Source organism: Myotis yumanensis, unplaced genomic scaffold, assembly GCF_028538775.1.
Source record: "Myotis yumanensis isolate MYYU_CA2020_CCGP unplaced genomic scaffold, mMyoYum1.0.hap1 SCAF_23, whole genome shotgun sequence".
Classification (NCBI taxonomy): domain Eukaryota; kingdom Metazoa; phylum Chordata; class Mammalia; order Chiroptera; family Vespertilionidae; genus Myotis; species Myotis yumanensis.
In genome coordinates, this window is record NW_027223774.1 from 9,948,810 (window position 1) to 9,968,042 (window position 19,233).

Consider the following 19,233-nt stretch of genomic DNA (forward strand, 5'->3'; position numbering starts at 1 on the left):
GACTGCAAATCCCCGTCGCTCCTAGGATTTGCACTGTTCTGGATACTGGAATCTTGCAAGCTACGCTCGCCCGCCCCTGGGCAAGACACTCGCCCGAACCAAAGGACTGTACCGCTGACGGCAGGCCAGCTCTTCACCTCTCCATGAGCCCGTAAGCCTGCGGGCAGGTGCCCGGCGATGGCGCGGCCCGTGAGCGACAGGACCCCGGCCCCCCTGCTGCTGGGCGGCCCGGCCGGGGCCCCCCCGGGCGGGGGAGCGCTGCTTGGGCTGCGGAGCCTTCTGCAAGGGACCAGCAAGCCCAAAGAACCAGCCAGCTGTGAGTTCTAGCCCCCACCTCGCCCAACTCAGACACCCTACTCCCTTAGGGACTCAGGTGCTGGGGGACGGGGGGGGGGGAGGTGGGGGGGGCGGGGTCCACAGCTACCTTCTCCGTGCGGGGAATCCATCCTCCCAACCTTTACCCATTTCACTTAAGGTGTTTAGGTCCTCGGATCTTTCAGGATCCGCGACCCAAAAGTACCGGCTCCCAAGCCTGTCTACCGCGAGGACCCAGGAGTCTAGGCCTCCCCCGCAACCCCCACCCCTAGTGTCCTCCTCCCGGAGGGCCCAGGAATCTAGGCCCTAATCCCTTCTTCCTTTTGGTTCCGAGAGTCTGGACCCCTGAGGTCCAGGGAGGAGAGAGGGGGTGTGTCTGATGCTCACACGGTAGTGACACGGGCTTGGGCGGGGCCTCCCGGGGTCACATGGAGCCTAGGGATGAGGAATGTGCCCCAGGAATAGAGCCCCTTCCTGTCCCTTGCGGAGTGTGGGGGTAGGGAGAGGGGGTACAGGGCGGGGGGGCGGGTAGGTTACAGAGGAATCACAGAGCTGTCTTTCTTCTCTCACCTGCCCAACCCTCCCCTACCTCTGTCGGAACTTCCGTCACTCTTCTATGTCTGCCCCTTACCGGGTCTCTGTCCCCATCTCTCTCTGCATCTCTGGGTCCCTGTCCCCCCTCTTTCTGAGTTTCTATCCCTCTCTCGATCTCTGTCCCCCCCCCCCCCCCTGTGTACCTGCGGCCCCCGTCCCTGACCTTTCCCTGTGGGTCTCTGTCCCTCTCTGGGTCTCTGTCCCCGCCTCTTTCTGGGTCCGTGCCCTCCCTCTCCGGTCTCTCTGCAACCCCGTCTGTCCCCCCTTTCTCTGGATCTCGGTCGTGTTTGTCTCTGACGCGGGGTCTCTTCTGCATCCCTATCTTCCTCTTCCCCCCGACCCTGCCCTGTCTTCCTGGCCCCCAGGTCTCCTGAAGGAAAAGGAGCGCAAGGCGGCTCTGCCCGTAGCCACAGTTCCCGGGCCGGGCCTGGAGACGGCGGGCCCGGCGGATGCCCCCGCGGCGGCGGGCGGCGGGTCCCCCCGGGGGCGCCCAGCGGCCGCTCCGGGCCCGAGTCTGTTGGCGCCGCTGCTGTGGGAGCGGACGCTGCCGTTCGGCGACGTGGAGTACGTGGACCTGGACGCCTTCCTGCTGGAGCACGGGCTCCCCCCCAGCCCGCCGCCCCACGGCGGCCCGTCGCCGGCACCCTCGCCCGTGCGCACGCCCGCACCCTCGCCCGGACCCGGCTCCTGCGGCTCGGCTTCCCCTCGCTCCTCGCCGGGGCACGCCCCCGCCCGGGCCGCCCTCGGGGCCGCCGGCGGCCACCGCGCAGGTGCAGCGGAGGGGGCGGGGCCTGGGTGGGCGGGGCGTCGCCGGCAGGGGCGGGGCTTGTCGGCAGGGGGCGGGGCTGTGGGCACCCGGCGCGGGTCGGTGGGACCCGGGCCGCACTCCTGGGTTCGGGGCCCCCTAGTTGAGAGATGCGGGGAGATGAGTCGGATTTTGTGTCCCCTACGGGGTCAAGGGCTGGGTCTCCGGGACCCATAAGAGAGGAGGGACTTGGGACCCCAAATTCCAGGAAGTCTGCCCAGTGGGGCGATAGTGTGGATTTCTCTGTGGGACGCGGGGAGAGGTGGAGCCGGGACTGGGGAGCCCACAACACCGGAGTTATTTAGTGAGAAGTGGACTGTACCCCCATATTCCGGGCCCGGAATGGGTGGAACTCATGGGATAGGACCTAACTCCTACCTAGACCCTCTACTGGGGAGAAGGCGCCGGCTGGGCACAGAGTTCGTTTCCCTACACATAAGGGACTGTCAGTCCTGGTTTCGGGGTCCCCCCCCATTGGAAAGGGCATAGGGCCCCGGGTCCTGCACTCCAGAGGGGAGAAGGCCAAGGAACTTCATTCGCCATGGAGGCGAGAGCCGAGCTTCCCATATTCCTGGAAAAGGGGGGGGGGCAGGATTGCAGAATTGTGTGCGCCCCAGTGGCGAGGGGATTAGGGCGCAGGGGAGAAGGTCGAGGGGGCCGGTTTTCCCGTGTTCCCCAGAGAGCAGGGGGGACTGGATCCTCGGAGGTTGAGAAGTTCGAGCCGAGAGACCCGAAGGAGCGAGAGGAAAGGGGTGCTCCCTCTGGCATCTTGGGGTCTCCAGGGTCGGGCAGCCGGTCGGTCGGGGAATCCTGGACACACCTGCCACGGGTCCAACCTCCGGGCAGAGCCAGGGCCCGCCCCCTGCCAGCCGCACACTCCCGCGCCACGTGAGTCCTCTCCTAACCTCCTCCCTGCTCCGCGCACGCGCGGTCACGCGCGAGGGGGCGGAGCTCGGGGAACGTGAGGGAGCCCCGGCGGCTGGCGGGGTGCGGAGGAAGCAGGCGCCCGCACGTGACTCGGCCCTGAACCGGTGTCCTCGGCTGACCCTGCTCGCTCGCTCTTAAAGGCGCAGGCCACCTGCTCCCCCTTGAACCAACCTCCTGGGATCTCAGAGCCCTTTCTCCTTCCCTGACGCCTGAGAGCTGATTGTTCTTTGAGAGGCTCTTGAGGTCTTTTAAGTGCCTTGGATTCCATTTTTCCTGGACAGGTCTAGGCATTGGCCAGGGATTCGGGAAGGATTCAGGCTGGCCGATGGGGAAGAGACTAACACGGACTCTGAAGGCCTGAGGTTTTAGCAGCAATAGCCCAGGCTCCAGTATAACTTAGGGCAAGTTAAGTAACGATTGGGCCTCAGTTTCCCTGTTTGTAAAGGTGGAGTTGGTTTGATTATTTCTAAGCCTCCTTATGGCTTAGGGAACCTTCTTATTTTATATTAGGGTTGATCCCTGGCAAGCTATGGTAGCCTTCCTTGTGGTGGATATGATACCTGCGTAGAGGGTAGCGTCTGGGAGCCTCCTTCCCAAAATCACTACACACTCAGGCGATACATTTTATTTCCCAAAGGCCTGACCTCTCGGGACACACCCAGCCCTGTGGACCCAGATACCGTGGAGGTGCTGATGACCTTTGAACCTGACCCTGCTGACTTAGCCCTGTCAAGCATTCCCGGCCACGAGACCTTTGACCCTCGGAGACATCGATTCTCAGAGGAGGAACTTAAGCCCCAGCCCATCATGAAGAAGGCGAGGAAGATCCAGGTGCCAGAGGAGCAGAAGGTGAGCACTGCCGGATGTAGGACACGGGCTCGGCCAGCACAGCCCCCACCGCCAGGGTCCCTCACACGCAGGATTAACTCTCAGGTTCTCCTGCAGCCCAGGGCCAGTCCTCCTTGGCCATGGGATGCAAGGGGGCAAAGTGTTGGGCTTGAGATTTATGAAGATGGTGTCATTATGGGACACGGACATAGCCAGCCCTGCTGGACCCAGTTGTACAGATTTGGAGCTTCTCCTGTCAGCTGGACCCAGACCTTTCGGTGGGACAGGCAGGCTGCAGGCTGCTGGGCTCAGTTGCTGAGGACAGCATTTTTCAGCGATGGGTTATCAGCCAGCCAGGCGAGGGCTTGTCTCTTGATCTCTGATTTGAGGCATCCTTTTGGTGTGATTGCATCTGCCTAGGATGCAGACTTTGTCAGCCCTCTAGGCCTCATTTCCTGGGTCTGAGCTGCCTCATTGGCGAGAGGCCTCTGGTTCTGATTGTCAGCCGAGGACCACATTCCGATTTGGGTGCTCTGGGCAGTGACTCATCTTTCTAGCATTCTGTCTCTTGCGATTCTGGGGTCTCCCCCAACAGGAGGTGCCTGGGCTTCTCCCACAAGACTTGGCCCTGCCTTCATGTAAGACACCACTGTTCGAAGCAGCTAGGACGGGCCCACAAGCCCCATCTAGAGCAGTGTTTCTCCTGCCACGGGGCCCTGTTGCTAGGGACTGGATTTGCCCTAGCAAGCAGGAACTCGGCTTTAATTAAAGGGGGGTCAGGGGGCATGTTTCAGAACTCTGGGTGCTCCTTGGCAGTGAGGAGGGGCTCGCCTTTGCAACCCAATTCTAGGACTGAAGACCCCTGGGCATAGTCTTGTGGGGAGGGCTCAGCATAGCTCCTTCACTAAGGCACAACTGGGACCTGCTGGGTGGGGGAGGGGGGAAGGCAACTCCCTGGCTTATTTCTATTCAAGGCCAGTTCAGAGACCAGCTGCAGTCTTTGGGACCACTTAGACTTGACTTTTGTTGGATGAGGGATGAAGTTGCCTTGGCAACCAGGGCCAAAGGGACCAGCACCCGGGAGGACTTTATCAAATCCCTGCACTGGGTCGGCTGGACTTTCCTTAGCAACCGGGATCTGGAAAGGTGATGTGTAGGGCAGTGCTTTTCACCGGGATCTCACACCCTGAAAGCCCCGTTGCTAGGGAACAAGCATCCTTAGCAACCAGGAGCTAACTGTTAGCCCTTTGTCAAGTGAGGAGGGTGGCGTCTGCTTTGCACACTGGAGACTTGAGGCCCAGTTGTTGGGGGTGGGAGGCCTTCTCATGCCCTAGCCTTTGCTAGGGTCCCGCTCTCCTTAGCAACCAGGGCCCGAGATGGGCAGACCCTTGGATTCCCGTCTCAGGGGAGACCCGGTGTCCTTGAGATCCCACTGCCGGGCAAGCAGCAGCCGTGAAGTTCCTTTAGGTTCCCTCAGGTCCTGAAGGAACAAGCAAAGCTGCGCCTCCCTTCTTCTTCCGCTGTGGCCGGGGGCCCCTCTGGACCTCAGTGCTTTTCCACCTCTGCACCCCCAGGACGAGAAGTATTGGAGTCGGCGGTACAAGAATAACGAGGCAGCCAAGCGGTCCCGCGACGCCCGGCGGCTTAAGGAGAACCAGATATCGGTGCGGGCGGCCTTCCTGGAGAAGGAGAACGCCCTGCTGAGGCAGGAGGTGGTGGCCGTGCGCCAGGAGCTGTCCCACTACCGCGCCGTGCTGTCCCGCTACCAGGCCCAGCACGGAGCCCTCTGAGGCCAAGCCCCACCCCGACCCGGCGGAACTCTCCGCCGCCTCACTCAGACTTGCGCCCTGACACCCCCTCTCCTCCCCATCCTGTGGTCCACGGGCCGGCCAGCTGGGTGCCCCAGGGACGTGATGATGCAGATAAATACATTTATATTTTTAAGAAAAAGCGAGCCTCCCCCCCTCCCTCGCGGGGGCGGGGAGGGTCCTCTGTGTGTGCCTCCGGCACGTCGGGGACCCCACCCTCCCACCGCCTCCGTTAACACTATCCTGAATAAATCTTGATAACCCCAGAGCCAGCTGTCGTGGGGAGGAGGCAGCTCCCTGGCCCCGGGGCCAGGCCAGGGGGTCACACTGGCCGCGGGTCTGTGGGTTCGTCTGGGCTCCGGGGCCGTGAAAGGCAGGAGCTGCTGCAAGTGCCGACTCTGACCCCTCCCACGGGGCTGCCGGAAGGAGGCAGGGGCGAGGGTCTAAGAGGAATGTAGCGAGTGCCTTTATTGCATAGACCTTTTCAATTGCTTTGAAGATTGGGGTCTGGAGATGCACAGGAGACAGAAAATGAGAAATGAACTTCCCGCCCGCGCGGACGGGGCGGAACCTTAGTGCAAATGTGAGCGTTGGCCCAGGGGAACCTGCCCCTCCTGGCCAGTTCAAAGGAGGCACCGGAGTGGACAGGGCGAGACCGGGCCCTGACGGGCCAGCCCGGACGCGGTACGAGAGGCTCCGCCCCCAACCGACCCGGTCTTCCAACAGCTGGAAGCGAGGGTCTGGACTGAGCCGCGCCCTCATTGGCCAGGCACTACCCTCCCGGGCGGGCCCACTTCCCTGCGACCCTAATGGCCCTCACCCCTTGGCATTCGGGCCACCGTCTAGCATCACCACTGGTCCCCGGGAGGCGGGCACAGTCCTGAGACAGGGACTCCTCTGCACGTGGGGGCCTCCGACCTAACTAGCAGCCAGGCCCCGCCCCGAGCGAAGGCCCCGCCCCCTTGGAATGTAGGCCCCGCCCGTAGCAGGCTCCAAGTTTCGAGGTTCAGGGCTCTCGCCCAGGGCGGCCTGGAGGCCCAGTGAGTAGCGTACCTAGGCCCGGATGCACCTGAGCCTGCAGAGGCCCGTACTCCACCTGCTCCCCGTCCACCGTGAGCACCCCGCGAGGAGTGAGCGGCTCGAGGCGAAAGGCACGAGCTGCGGCATAGCCCAGCTGCGGGCAGCCCAGGCTGAAGTGGCTCCCGCGCTCCATGGCCAGGAAAAGGCGCAGCAGCGCAGCTCGCGAGATGCCGCCGCGCACCCAGCACAGGTGCACCAGGCCGTCATCAAAGCGCGCGTTGGGGACGGCCAAGAGGTCAGCCCCCAGGTGGCTGGGGGAGATGGCCAGCATGAGCACAAAGTCCCCCTCCAGCGTTACCCAACCTGGGGGTAGTGGGGTGCCCAGAGGTGGAAGCAGATGGTCTGGTGGGCCTCCAGTAGAGATGGCTACCGGGTCACCATCAGGGGTGGGAGGCAGTAGCTCAGAGGATGCTGGCATTTCGGGTGCCCCCTCTGTGATGGGTGAGAGTAGAGCTGATCTGGGGGAGCCAGGGGGCGAGGGCAGCAGTGGGTCTGGGGACAGTGGAGGATCCCCAGCCCCGCCCCAGTCCCTGGCCAGCTCGGGGCCTCCACCATTGAGTGACAGGACGGGAAGTGGTTCCGGTGAGTCAGGGGAGGTCAGGGCAGGCTGAGGCAGTGACAGGGGCAGGTCAGACACAGAGCGATGAAGGGGTGAGTGGGCCACGGTTCGAGCTGGGACGGGGGCCAGGGTCAGCTCTGATTTGGCACGCGGCAGGCCATGGGCGGGGGCGGGTGAGGCAGGCTCCACGGTGGCAGGTAGGTAGGAGATGCGTCCACGGTAGGTGTGCAGCGTGGCAAGGCCCAGCACCGTGCCCAGTGTGAAGCGGGCACTGCCCAAGGCCCTGAAGCGCTCACTCTGGATGTCCACGTCTGACACGAAGCCCCAGGCCACAGACAGGAAGGAGAAACAGCGGGAGCCTGAGGCCAGGGTCACAGAGAGGAGGTCCAGCGGGCGGCAGCCACCCCGGCAGAGCAGCAGAGAGCAATTGAGCAGCAGGTCAATGCCCAGGGCCTGCTCAAACCTTCAGAGCCAGAGACGAATTGACAGTGAGAAGGAGTAACAGGGTGGGGGGAGAGACCGAGTGCAGAGCGGGGAGGAGACAGGCAGACAGCAAGGGGGCCCGGCCGGCCCTGTCCCCAGGCCCACCCACAGCATCTGGCCACCTCCAGATGGACTCTTCTTACTGGGCCAGGTTCCCTCTCCATCCATCCCACAAGCACTCACTAAGTGTCACCTGTGACCCAGGCACAGTTCTAGGCTCTAGGGATACTGGGAACAAGACCCGCAAACGTGCCAGGCTGATGAACCTGACAGTGCACTGGCAGCGGGAGGGGAAGATGTGCCCGGCCCCAGTTAGCCCTCCTTCAGGGTACCCCCAGGCTCACCGGAGGCAGGGAAAGCCCACCTACCCCCCGTGCTGGTTCACGGCTCCCGCCAGTGCGTTGCCGGAGCCACAGGGGAGGATGCCCACGGGCGTCTTCATAGCTTCTTCCCAGTCGGGGCGATCGAGGAGTCCATTCAGCACCTGGAGGGCCGGAAACCAGACACCTGGGTACTGTTCCTGGCCTCCACGGTCCCCCCCCCCCCGCCCCCCAGGACTCGGGGCCCAGGCCTCCTGCCCTACCTCATACAGCAGCCCATCTCCCGACACCGTGACGATGCCATCCCACTCGCTCAGGCTCAGTCCCTGGACCAGCTCCCGAGCATGGTTCTGTCGTTCTGATGTGGGAAACCAGGAGGTGAGGCAGGCTCTCCCACCCCCCCCCAGGACTCGGGAGTTCAGCCCCACGCCCTCACCTTCCGTCCTGGCACCACCCTTACCTGTCTGGATGAGGTTGAAGGACAGCCCAGCTTCGGAGATCATGGGCAGCACGTGGTTCTTACACAACTGCCAGGCCAGGCCCCTCCCACCAAAGGGATTGACCAATAGAAGCAATCGGGGTGGCCTTGGCAGGAGATGGGAGGTGATTTCTGCAGAGAGAGGGGAAGGAGTCGGTAGAGGCCAGAGACCCAGGCCCCTGACCTCGGAAACGGCAACTGCAAACAGCCCCCAGTGGACGGCTGGAGGGCTGGCACCGGAGCCTCGTTTTTTTTTTGCCTCCCAGGCTTCACGTGCCCAGGCCACCCCCTTCTGAGACAAAGACAGGGCTTGGGTGTCTAATCCCAGTGCCCTTTGGACCCACGTGTGGGAGGAAGGAGAGCTCCGTTCCTCACCAACAACACCCAGATCCCAGATCACGTTGCTCCACTCTGCGAGGCTCCATTACTGTCACTACCCCTTAGGACCGTCCCCCAGGCAGCCAGCAGGACCCTGGAGGACCAAGTCCCACCGGATGGTGACCCTTGAACCTTGACCTTCCTGTGCCAACTGAGGCCCCCCGGGTGGGGGTCCTCCGCCTGAAAGCCTCCTCTGGGCCCCCCTCGGCTAATGCTCTAGCTGCCACCTCTGGGCGCCCTGGGTGGTGACTGATCACGTCTCAGTCTGCTGCTCTCAGCGGCCCGGCGGCCTCTGACTCACCCATGGTCGGGACCCAGGGAAGGGGAAGGAAGAGACAAAACCTAGCGAGAGAGCAGCAGACACAAATAACTTCCCTCGGCCTGTGCTTTTCCTCCTGTCGCCTATGCCTGTCCGGCAGCACTTCCATTACAGACTCACAGACATTCCACAGACACACAGAAAAGTAGAGATGCCCGCAGAGGGAGATGCGCAGAGACTCCGAGCTTGCCCGGGACCTCACCCCCGTTCCCAGGCAGCTGCAGTCCACGGAGCAGACACGTGAGGACAGTGGCCCAGCGCTGGACCTCGGCCCGGTTCTCCTCATAGGTGGCCGCCGCGTCAGCCCCAAAGGTACGTGTGGCTCTGCGCCGGCCCCCACGCCGGCCCCGAGGATAAGTGTAGATGCAGAGGTAGGCCGCCGGGTCAGAGGGGCTGCGGCTGCGCAGGGTGCAACAGCCCGAGACCTCGGCCAGCAGGACCAAGCCGCCCCGGGGCCTGGCTTCGGGCTTTGGGGGCAGCCGCTGGATGTGCAGAGCCTGTGGTGTGAGAGTGAGGGCGAAGCGTGTGCCTCGGGCTGGGTAGGAGCCAAACTCGCCATGCAGGAGTGGAGTGCTGGTGGCCAGGGGTGACAGCGGTGGCGGGGCCATGGCTCCGGCCCTGTCCTGGACAGTCCTAAGCCTGTGGCCCCAGCTCCAGCTCAGCTCCTGGTCTGGCGTCTGCGGGAAAGAAGGACAAGAGTCAGAATCCAGGACCCCCACGTCAGGTGGAGGGAAATGGGCAGGGCCTGCGGACAGGGAGAGACGATGAACAATCACAGGTGCACCACAGACAGACAGGCCCAGACAAGTGTGGGGAGACCCCGTGGCAGCAGGGAAGGTATCTGTTGGACAGGAAAGCCAGCATCCTGGAGGGTCCACACCCCGGCATGCAAACATTCATTCATTCATCCCCTAAATAATTATTCAGTACCCTCCAGGTGCCAATCACAGTGCCAGGCCTAGCAAACACAGCAGGGAGCAAAATGGACAAATCCCCCTGCCTTCATAAAGTTTATGTTTTAATCAGAAAACAGAAAAACAAGATAAAGAAAGACAGTGTGTTGGATGATAAGGGCTTTGGGGGAAATCAGGCAAAAAGGGACATGCAGAGGCAGAGAAAAACAAAACCCACAGACCAGTCACCTCCAGATGGAGAAAGTAACCTGGACATGAAGGAAAAGAGGGATGAGATCCGAGAGCCAGAGAAATGCTGAGAGGAGACAGACAGCTTAATGAAATGAAACCAGGCTGATGCAAGACATGAGAGCGTAGGGTCGAAAAGACAAGGGGGAGAAAAGAGAAGACAGAGGCAGGAGGTAGAAGATGCAGACACCAGCAAAGAATGAGAAAGGGATGTGCAGCAGAGGGACTAAGGAGTCTGAGAGCCAGAGGAGCCACATGCAGGCACCTGCAAGGGACAGGGTTTCAGAGCTGGGCCCTGAGCACTGACCTGGGCATCTGGCGGCCTGTTCTGCAGGGAGGGACCCGGAGCCAGGCCTGAGGTCCCCTCCCTAGAGGCTCTCCCCCTGCCCTCTGCCAGGCTTCTGCCGTTTCCGCCTCCTTACTCACCTTTGTTCCCCTCTGCCCCGCCCACCCAGCCACCTTCCAGTCCTGCCCCAGACACACCCCATCTGTGGCCTCACCCTAGGGAGTCACCTCTGCCCCCTGCCCTGGCAGCTCCCTCAGGCTCCCTCACCCCAACCCAATTCAGGTGCAGGCAGAGCCCTAGATCTCCCCCAGTCCTGGGTCCGAGTCCCCTATCTCTACTCCGCAGGTCTCTGGCCTGGTTTCCATTCTCCCCACCCCCCGGTACCCCAGACCCGGGCCTGGGTCTCTATCCATAGGTCTCCCAATCCATAAGCCTGAGTCTTTGTCTCCGGTTCCCCGTGTCCGGGGGGGTCTCCTCTCCCCCATGCCCCTCCCCGATTTCCACCACCCGGTCCCAGACCTGGATTTCCATTCCTGGATCCTTCAGCCCTGGTTCTGCTTGTCCATCTCCATCCCACAGCCCTGGTACCCCAGTCCCGGGCCTGCGTCTCTCCGTTCCTCTTGGTCCCGCGGCCCCCCAGACTCGGGGCCCTGCACGGACCCCCGCAGCCTCCTCCCAAGCCTGGTCCTCCTCCAAGCTGCCCCTCCAGTCAGCACCCACCGCCCCCATCTGACCCTGGGGTGTGTGGGGGGACTGGGAGTGTGGCTCCGCTCAGCCAATGGCCGTGCGGCTAGCCTGAGATGCACCAATGAGGGGACGTGGGGGGCGGGCCCAGCGATGAGAGGCGGAGCACTCGCGAGACCCGCTGCCATTGTAGTTGAGGGCACTGGCGCACCCCGCCGCTGTCACGACTCCACCGCCAGGGACCAGGCGCCATGTTTGTTGAGGGCACATGGGCCGGTCCATCCATGGGATTTATGAGAGAGGAGGGGCCTGGAGGGAGGTCTTTAGAGGCAGATAGAGGGACGGGCAACAAAGACCCAGAGGTACGCAAAGGGCATTAGTAAGAGACCCAGAGAAGCATGTGCGAGGCCATGGCGGACTTGGAGAGAGAGTGTTGTCTCTTCTTAAGATAGTCAGTCCTGGCCGGTGTGGCCCCGTGGATAGAGCGCCGGCCTGCGGGCTGCAGGGTCCCGGGTTCGATACCGGCCAAGGGTACATGCCCGGGTTGTGGGGCTCAGTCCCCAGTAGGGGGCCTGCAGGAGGCAGCTGATCAATGATTCTCTGTCATCACTGATGTTGCTATCTCTCCTTCTCCTTTCCTCTCTGAAATCAATAAAAATATACTTTTTTAAAAAAAGATAGAGTCAGGCGGACGCAGAGAGATAAACAAAGAGACAAATTCAGTAGAATTAAGAATGTGCAAGGTTAGGACTCAAGAAAACCCAGAAGCCCTAACCAGTTTGGCTCAGCGGATAGAGCATCGGCCTGCGGACTGAAGGGTCCCGGTTCAATTCCGGTCAAGGGCAGGTACCTTGGTTGCGGGCACATCCCCAGTAGGGGGCGTGCAGGAGGCAGCTGATCGATGTTTCTCTCTCATCGATGTTTCTAACTCTCTATCCCTCTCCCTTCCTCTCTGTAAAAAAATCAATAAAATATATTTTTTAAAAAAAGAAAACCCAGAAAATGACAGAGAGAGAGAGAGAGAGATTAGGACTGACACTTCTGGAATGAAAACCAGGGAGGAGAGGCTCTTTAATTCACAAATTATTAATAAGCCATCGGGATGTATTGTATAGCATGGGGACTATAGTCACATATTGTATTAACTCTGTAGGGGTGACAGGTTGTAACTGGTCGGGTGGTCATTTTGTAATATGTGCACCTGGAACTAACGTAATACTGTATGTCAACTTTTTAAAATGTCACAAACTATTTACCTTGGGCCCGAACCAGAGTGGCGCATAACATAAACTTCCGCCTAGTGAGTGACTCAGTTACGTGACAAGACAGAGACACGGAAGGAAGATGGGAGATACAGTGCCTGTGAGACCACTAGGTCAGGGGTGCACAGGAAGGGAATATTTTTTTAAAAAATGTTTTTATTGGTTTCAGAGAGGAAGGCAGAGGGACAGAGATAGAAACATCAATGAGAGAGAATCATTGATGGGCTGCTTCCTGCAGGCCCCCCACTGGGGATCAAGCCCGAAACCTGGGCGTGTGCCCTGACCGGGAATCGAACCCAGGACCCTTCAGTCCACTGGCCGACCCTCGAGCCACTGAGCCAAACTCGCTAGGGCCAGGGGAGAGAATATTGAAGGCTCAGAGACTGAGAGGAACCAAGACCAAGAGACAGAAAGCAAAGATGTTGACAGAAACAGAGAGAGGCAAAGATCTAGTGAAGGTGAAAGAAATCAAGGCAAGAATAATATCGGGAGATGTAGAAACAGACAGAATTGTAGAGAGAAAGGCACCTGCTAAAGGAGGGAGGGGCGGAGCTTGCTCTCTAGAAAGAGATGAACGGAGGAAGGAATTCACTTATTGCCCACAATGTACCTTGTGTTCAACCCAGGGTAGCAACCGCACCAGGTAATATACGTGCCTGCCAAAGGATGACCCAGAGAGAGAGGAACAGAAGCCCAGGAAGACGGAGAGACAGGGAACAAGCACTTGAGCTTGGGGCCCAGGGAGAAAGGCAGACACACGGACCAAAGGGGCTGGGACTCAAAGACAGAGACCAAGTTACAGAGATGAGGGCACAGGGAGGGACAAGGAGGAAGAGGGAACTGCCCCCTGGTACGGTGACCTTGACTGCAGACAGACCCTTACCTGGTCCACGCTCCTCTGCTTCGAGATGTCCATTCACCTGCCAGCCGTCTGCTGTGTTATCAACAGGACGCTGGGCCTGCGTGGGAGGCCATGGGAGGGTGGTACCGTAAGGAGTCAGGCCTCATGGTTCAGCCCGGCCTTGGGCGCTGTGGAGGAGAAGTGAATAAGTAGGAGTATCAAGGGCGGACTACAGGAGGCCAGGCTGGATGGGTTTGAAGCCCAGGGCCTTTCTGAAAAGGGAGAAACAGAGAAGAGGTCAACTTTTTCACTGCCCCAACCAGTTCATCATGTCTGGGCCAATCAATAAATAGGGGTGGAGCCTAATTATTTTTTTTTAATCCTCACCTGAGGCTATTTTTTCCCACTGATTTTTTTAGAGAGAGTGAGAGGGAGGAAGGGAGAGAGAAAAACATGAATACTAGAAAGACACATCAATTGGTTGCCTCCCACTTGCGCCCGAACCAGGGCCTGGGGATTGAACCTGCCACCCAGGTATGTGCCCTTGACCGAGAATCGCATCTGCCACCCTTTGGTCCTTGTGCTGACGTTCTAACCACTGAGGCAAACTGGCCAGGGCCTAATTTTTATTGAGCATTTCTTATGTGGGAAGCATTGTCCCATGCATTTTTACTAACTTATATAACAGGAGAATATCCTATGTGCCAGGCCTATGGTCATCCCCTCTTTGTAGATAAGGGAAGTCAGGCACAGAGAAGTTAAATGAGTTGCCCCAAATCACACTGTTATTGGAATTTTAATATTCCTATGTCTCTGCTCCTCCCTGGATCTCCTTTTCCCGCCTCTTTCTAAGTCCCCTCACCCCCCCCCCCACCCCCCGAAGCCAGTGTTTGTCAACTACCCTTCTGGGGGTCTCTTCCTTCTCCCCTCTAAATGTCTCCCTCTAAGCCAGCGGTTCTCAACCTGTGGGTCGCGACCCCATTGGCGGTCGAACGACCCTTTCACAGGGGTCGCCTAAGACCATCCTGCATATCAGATATTTACAACACGATTCATAACAGTAGCAACATTACAGTTAGGAAGTAGCAACGAAAATAATTTTATGGTTGGGTCACAACGTGAGGGACTGTATTTAAAGGGCCAGAAGGTTGAGAACCACTGTTAAGTCTCTCCTCCCCGCTCAGAAATTTTTTGGCCCATCCCCGCTCTCTACCCCACCCCCAAGCCCGAGACCTCAGTCGGCCTCCTCTGCGCTCCAGCACCGTGCGCATCCCTCACCACGAACCCGCTGGGCCATTTGAATCTCTCTGGCTGAGAAAAGCCGCCCCCCCGGTGGTAGAGGCTGCAGAGGGATCAGGGAAGGGCCCTCTGGGGGCAGAGGGAGCAGCGAAACCTAAAAGGTAAAAATGCAGGCTGGGCTGCAGCAAGGAAGATCTCGGGTTAGACCTCCAGCAGGACTTCCCAAGCTGCGGCCGCGCCTGGAAGCACAACACCAGATAAGACAGTCTGATAAGGAAATGACCCGAGCGCGGAGTCAGAGGTTTCCCCGCGGTCTAGACCAGCCCCTCCTGCCCCGCCTCCTCCTCGCCAACATTCTTCCTGCCCAGTCTTCCTGAAGTCACAGAGAGGTTGTCGGCTTCGGGCCAGAGAGTCCCGGCGCGACCAGTCCTCCCAGGTCCGCGCGCGACATCTGTCTCGCTCCCAGATCCCTTTCTTCCGGAAGAGCATCGAGACCAGGGTCTGGGTAGGGCTAGAGAGCCCCCGACGTGCTGGCCCTTTTTCCTCTTTGGTTGTCCCGTCCCCCCTTATTCCGGAAACGCCCATCTAGCCGTCAGTCCGATTCACCATAGAGAAACCCCGATCTCCTTAGCGTGCCGCGTCGCGCTAGTGTGACGTCACGTAGGCGCCGCTCGCTGCAGGCTTTCCCCGCCCACCCGGCTCCGCTCTCTCTTTCCGGACCTGGTGGAGCAGGAGGCGCCATCATGGTGAGTGCGCTTTGAAGGCGTTTGGGTCTCGGCCATCCGCCTCCATCCACCGCGGTTTCGGGCTGGGGGCGCGCCAGAAGAAGGCAGGGGCCCTGGGGGTGTCCGAAGGAGGCGATTCCCTTGGTGGCGGGGCTATTTAGGGGCCCCCGAAGAGCAGGGATGCGTCAGTCATGACAGCCTCCACCCCTCCCGTATTTTCCCATGATAGCTCCCATTGAATAGATGCCCGAGGTGAGGTACGAGGTGGCTAAGTGATACGACCGGGGTCACAATGCCAGGAAGTGGCGGAACCAGGATTCTAGGCGCTGGTACCACAGCCGTTCGGCCTCCGGCCTTCTGCCGCCCCTGCCCGGACCTTTCACTCCCAACCCGAAAAGTTGGGGTCGGTGGGGTTGTCGAGTGTCCCGAGCCCGGGTTTTGGGACAGGCAGGCCTCCGTGCGCGAGTCTGGGCCCCCCGCCCGCCCTGTGATCTGGCTTCCCCAGCCTGTGCCCGACTTGCTCCATCTTTTTAATGGGAGCACAGCAGTCCTGCCTCTCAGGTTGGAGTTTGGGGAGAAGTTGTGTGACGTGCTCACCATGGACTCGTGCATAAGTGTTGGTTAAACGGCAGCTGTCATAACAGTCTGCAAAGGAAACCTCCCCGAAACAGGCCGGGGGAGCCGTGGGCCTTCCTGAGTTTTCTTAACGCTAAAGTGGGAACCTTCTTAGCCTGCGGTTGGTGGGAATGTTTTTTTCGGCCATTCTCCATGCGTGGGAGCAGCATGGAGAAGTTACTCGCCTTGTCGAAAAAGTCAATTTACAAAGAAATAAAAATGTTGACTGAGTCAATGTGGCTACTGTGTTAAAACTTCCCCCAGCCCTGACCAGTGTGGCTCAGTGGATAGAGTGTCGGCCTGCGGACTCAAGGGTCCCAGGTTCGATTCTGGTCAAGGGCATGTCCCTTGGTTTCGGGCACATCCCCAGTGGGGAGTGTGCAGGAGGCAGCTGATCGAGGTTTCTAACTCTATCCCTCTTCCTTTCTCTGTAAAAAATCAATAAAATATATTTTTAAAAAAAAGAACTTCCCCCAATGTGCTGGGTGCCACGTAAAGGCTTTGCATGTAGGGTTGGCCCCTTTGTACAGGGGAGTTTTTTTGAAGTCCAGAGAGTTGAAGCGACTTTCCCAGGGGTGGACCTGGGATTTGTTGTGTCTGCAGAGATGGGGCTCTGGCTCTCTCTGGGAGACAATCATTGGTACTGTTCACGGGGTGAGTAATCTGCAGCTCACAGTGGGGTCTATGGTCCCCCCTTTACCCTGCAGGGAGTCGACATCCGCCACAACAAAGACCGAAAGGTTCGGCGCAAGGAGCCCAAGAGCCAGGACATCTACCTAAGGCTGTTGGTCAAGGTGAGGTGGGGGCTTGTGACTCTTGGGCAGGGCCACCCCAAACCTGCAACGTCCAGGGCTCCTCCCAGCGGCTTGCCAGCCGGGCTCACATCTCAGAGCTTCTGGAAGTTCAGTGCTTCCAGCTTCTGTGCTGAATACAGCTGGGGGGTGAGGGGGGAGGATTTTCTGGGGCCCTGACCAGGGTGGACCTGGGCTGGCTCTCCCCGGAGCTCCCTGAGATCGGGGAAAGCCAGAAGGCATTTGTTTGCCCTTAGAACGTTGGGAGGGAGGGGAGCGTGGCCTGGAAGTTCTTGTGCCTCATTTTCCCTTTCCCTCCAGCTATACAGGTTTCTGGCCAGAAGAACCAACTCCACCTTCAACCAAGTGGTGCTGAAGAGGTTGTTCATGAGTCGCACCAACCGGCCACCTCTGTCCCTTTCCCGGATGGTGAGAGGCTGCCGGGGGGACAGAGCCAGCCCGGGGAGCAACTGGATTGTGTCGGGAGCTGGGCTCTGGGAAGGAGGGTGGGCTTGGAGCTCTGACCCTCAGGTTATAGTTCAGCTCCACTGGCTTGGCTGCCTGGCCTTGTTTTCCTTCCCCTTGTGAGGTGGGGTGGCTACAGTGGCTTCATGAGGTCATCCTGAGGCTTCGGGTCATGCCACACAAGTCTCAGATGTCAAGGACCCTCCTGGGGGAGGTCTGTTGAGAAACCTAGAACCTGAGCTTAGGCCTGTGCTAGTGTGAGAGATGGGTGAGGGTGGGTTCAGGGCCAGCTGTCCTGGCCCTTGGTTGCAGGATTGTATTCAAACCCCAGGCGGGACTTAATGTGCATCTCCTCCCCCCAAAGATCCGCAAGATGAAGCTTCCTGGCCGGGAGGGCAAAACTGCCGTGGTTGTAGGGACTATAACCGATGACGTGAGGATCCAGGAGGTGCCCAAACTGAAGGTGAGTGGGGAGGGCGTCTGAGTGGGGTGAAGTCCTGCTTCCCTGGGCAAGCCCCTCTGGGCGCTGCTGACTGCTGGCTCTTGAGCCAGACAACCTGGGTTTGAGTCTAGATCTCTCTGTCACTCTGTCACCTCTGGACAAAGTCCTAAACCTTTTTTCTTTGTGTAATATGTTTTTTATTGATTTCAGAGGAATGGAGAGATGGAAATATCAATGATGAGAATCATTGATTGGCTGCCTCCTGCATTCCCCACTCTGGGGATTGAGCCTTCGACCCAGCCATGTGCCCTTAACCGGAATCAAACCTGGGACCCTTCAGTCCGAGGGCCAGTGCTCTATCCACTGAGGCCCTAAATCTTTTTATGCCTCAGTTTCCGTAAGGCGTAATGGCTTTGAATTGGCTGCCTTCTAAGGAGTTTCTGGAAGTAAAATGATAAAAACAGCTGTTGTCCTCTTGGGTTGCTCCCTCTAATAGGAGTTAGTTATAGGGCTGAGCAAGCAGCAGGGTTTCTCTGTGGGGCCAGGGCAGTGAACGTAAGTCCCAGCAGCCCCTGGTGGCCACGCAGGGGGCTCTGGCTGGACCTGTCCTCTGTGTCCCCTAGGTGTGTGCCCTTCGTGTGAGCAGCCGCGCCCGGAGCCGCATCCTCAAGGCTGGGGGCAAGATTCTCACCTTCGACCAGCTGGCCCTGGACTCCCCCAAGGGCTGTGGCACCGTCTTGCTTTCTGGTGAGCTATGCTTAGTCTCCATGGTGGGGCCAGGTCCCCGTGTGAGTGAGGGGGTGAGCAATGTGACTGCTGACAGACTGGGACTTCCCCACCCCACCTCCCATCATCCGAGCCCAGGAAAGGGGCTCGTAGCAGGAGCTCTGGGTGCTGGGTTTCTGCCTGATCTGCCCCTTCCCTCCCTCCCCAGGTCCTCGCAAGGCCCGCGAGGTGTACAGGCATTTCGGCAAGGCCCCAGGAACCCCCCACAGCCACACCAAGTGAGTATGCCAGCCTGTGCTTCAGACCTGACCCCCCAGTGCAGTCTCGGCCTTGCCATGCATCTGTTTCTCACACAGCCAGCCTCAGGCCTCCCTACAGCTCCCGCCTCGTCCTACCCACTTACCTTCCAGACTCACAGCTGTGCTCCCTGTGCAGCTGGTGTTAAAGGGGCAGCTGGTTTAGGCCGAGTTGGCATCTCCCAGGTGGGGTCAGCATTTTACCCGCCTCCGGGCTCTCAGGTTGACCCCCCAGGGCCTGGTGCTGGCTTCACCGCCCACTTTGCCATCGTGGCTTCCTGCACTGCCGGGCTTGCCCAGTTGGTATCACTACTGAGGCCCCCCTGGTGTCTGTGCTGCTCTGCTAGAGGCAGCATCACTGGCGGAGTTCCCAGCTACAATCGGCCCTGACCTCCTTTCTCTTCCCCACAGACCCTACGTGCGATCCAAGGGCCGGAAGTTCGAGCGTGCAAGAGGCCGCCGGGCCAGCCGCGGCTACAAAAACTAACCCTAAATCCTATCATGTTATTAAAGAGGTTTTGGATGCTGATGGCCCCGTCTGTGTTATTGGGGTGGAGTTGGGAGGTGAGCCTGTGGGCCAGGAGGCATTTGTTTGGGGGAATTGGACACCCCGCGCAGGTCTCCATGGAGACTAGCCCCTCCTCCGCCCAGGTGTTCCTCCACCAGGTGTTCCTTCCGCCTCAGCCTGCAGGCGCCCTCTGGCGGTCAGGTCTGTGCTCAGCTGCTTCCGGGCCTCTGCGCCTGTTGGCCCCTTGCAGCCCACTATTGAGGAAGCCCCGCCTCCTTCCCCAGAGCCAGGTGTCAGGTGTTCCTGCACCTGCTTCC

At 59.7% G+C, this 19,233-nt stretch overlaps 3 protein-coding genes across 8 annotated transcripts; 2 read left to right on the forward strand and 1 right to left on the reverse strand.

Moving 5' to 3' along the window:
• Positions 1 to 96: 96 nt before the first annotated feature.
• Positions 97 to 5,545, forward strand: DBP (D-box binding PAR bZIP transcription factor). 2 transcript variants are annotated; one of them, XM_070402183.1, is made up of 4 exons: positions 97 to 316; positions 1,275 to 1,679; positions 3,279 to 3,490; positions 5,044 to 5,545. In XM_070402183.1, the coding sequence occupies exons 1-4, from the start codon at positions 178 to 180 to the stop codon at positions 5,257 to 5,259; spliced, it is 972 nt and encodes a 323-aa protein (XP_070258284.1). In that variant the 5' UTR covers positions 97 to 177; the 3' UTR covers positions 5,260 to 5,545. The 2 variants fall into 2 exon arrangements, with proteins under 2 accessions (XP_070258284.1, XP_070258283.1); XM_070402182.1 differs by lacking the exon at positions 97 to 316 and having other exon boundaries at positions 847 to 1,679.
• SPHK2 (sphingosine kinase 2) lies at positions 5,029 to 14,884 on the reverse strand. 5 transcript variants are annotated; one of them, XM_070402177.1, is made up of 7 exons: positions 13,152 to 13,970; positions 9,097 to 9,571; positions 8,180 to 8,329; positions 7,983 to 8,077; positions 7,768 to 7,883; positions 6,331 to 7,379; positions 5,029 to 5,148 (listed from the first exon to the last, which is right to left on the reverse strand). In XM_070402177.1, exons 1-7 carry the CDS (start codon positions 13,182 to 13,184, stop codon positions 5,114 to 5,116), a joined length of 1,953 nt encoding a protein of 650 aa, XP_070258278.1. In that variant the 5' UTR covers positions 13,185 to 13,970; the 3' UTR covers positions 5,029 to 5,113. The 5 variants fall into 5 exon arrangements, with proteins under 5 accessions (XP_070258278.1, XP_070258276.1, XP_070258277.1 ...); XM_070402175.1 differs by lacking the exon at positions 5,029 to 5,148 and adding an exon at positions 14,388 to 14,884 and having other exon boundaries at positions 5,722 to 7,379; positions 13,152 to 13,297; XM_070402176.1 differs by lacking the exon at positions 5,029 to 5,148 and adding an exon at positions 14,343 to 14,373 and having other exon boundaries at positions 5,722 to 7,379; positions 13,152 to 13,297.
• A 102-nt stretch (positions 14,885 to 14,986) lies between these two features.
• On the forward strand, positions 14,987 to 18,937 carry RPL18 (ribosomal protein L18). The gene is made up of 7 exons (XM_070402184.1): positions 14,987 to 15,094; positions 16,396 to 16,482; positions 16,801 to 16,908; positions 17,309 to 17,407; positions 18,010 to 18,133; positions 18,321 to 18,390; positions 18,820 to 18,937. Exons 1-7 carry the CDS (start codon positions 15,092 to 15,094, stop codon positions 18,893 to 18,895), a joined length of 567 nt encoding a protein of 188 aa, XP_070258285.1. The 5' UTR covers positions 14,987 to 15,091; the 3' UTR covers positions 18,896 to 18,937.
• Positions 18,938 to 19,233: the final 296 nt, after the last annotated feature.

What these genes read in the sequence shown, in the direction of transcription:
- DBP (XM_070402182.1), top strand. Translation starts at nt 932, where the DNA reads ATGTCTGCCCCTTACCGGGTCTCTGTCCCCATCTCTCTCTGCATCTCT. An exon ending in CGCCGGCGGCCACCGCGCAG is followed by an intron (nt 1,680 to 3,278) that starts GTGCAGCGGAGG and finishes TATTTCCCAAAG; the next exon opens with GCCTGACCTCTCGGGACACA. An exon ending in AGGTGCCAGAGGAGCAGAAG is followed by an intron (nt 3,491 to 5,043) that starts GTGAGCACTGCC and finishes CTGCACCCCCAG; the next exon opens with GACGAGAAGTATTGGAGTCG.
- SPHK2 (XM_070402175.1), bottom strand. Translation starts at nt 13,184, where the DNA reads ATGGACATCTCGAAGCAGAGGAGCGTGGACCAG. An exon ending in CTTCAACCTCATCCAGACAG is followed by an intron (nt 8,078 to 8,179) that starts GTAAGGGTGGTG and finishes TTCCCACATCAG; the next exon opens with AACGACAGAACCATGCTCGG. An exon ending in GAGATGGGCTGCTGTATGAG is followed by an intron (nt 7,884 to 7,982) that starts GTAGGGCAGGAG and finishes CCGGCCCTCCAG; the next exon opens with GTGCTGAATGGACTCCTCGA.
- RPL18 (XM_070402184.1), top strand. An exon ending in ACCTAAGGCTGTTGGTCAAG is followed by an intron (nt 16,483 to 16,800) that starts GTGAGGTGGGGG and finishes CTTTCCCTCCAG; the next exon opens with CTATACAGGTTTCTGGCCAG. An exon ending in AGGAGGTGCCCAAACTGAAG is followed by an intron (nt 17,408 to 18,009) that starts GTGAGTGGGGAG and finishes TGTGTCCCCTAG; the next exon opens with GTGTGTGCCCTTCGTGTGAG.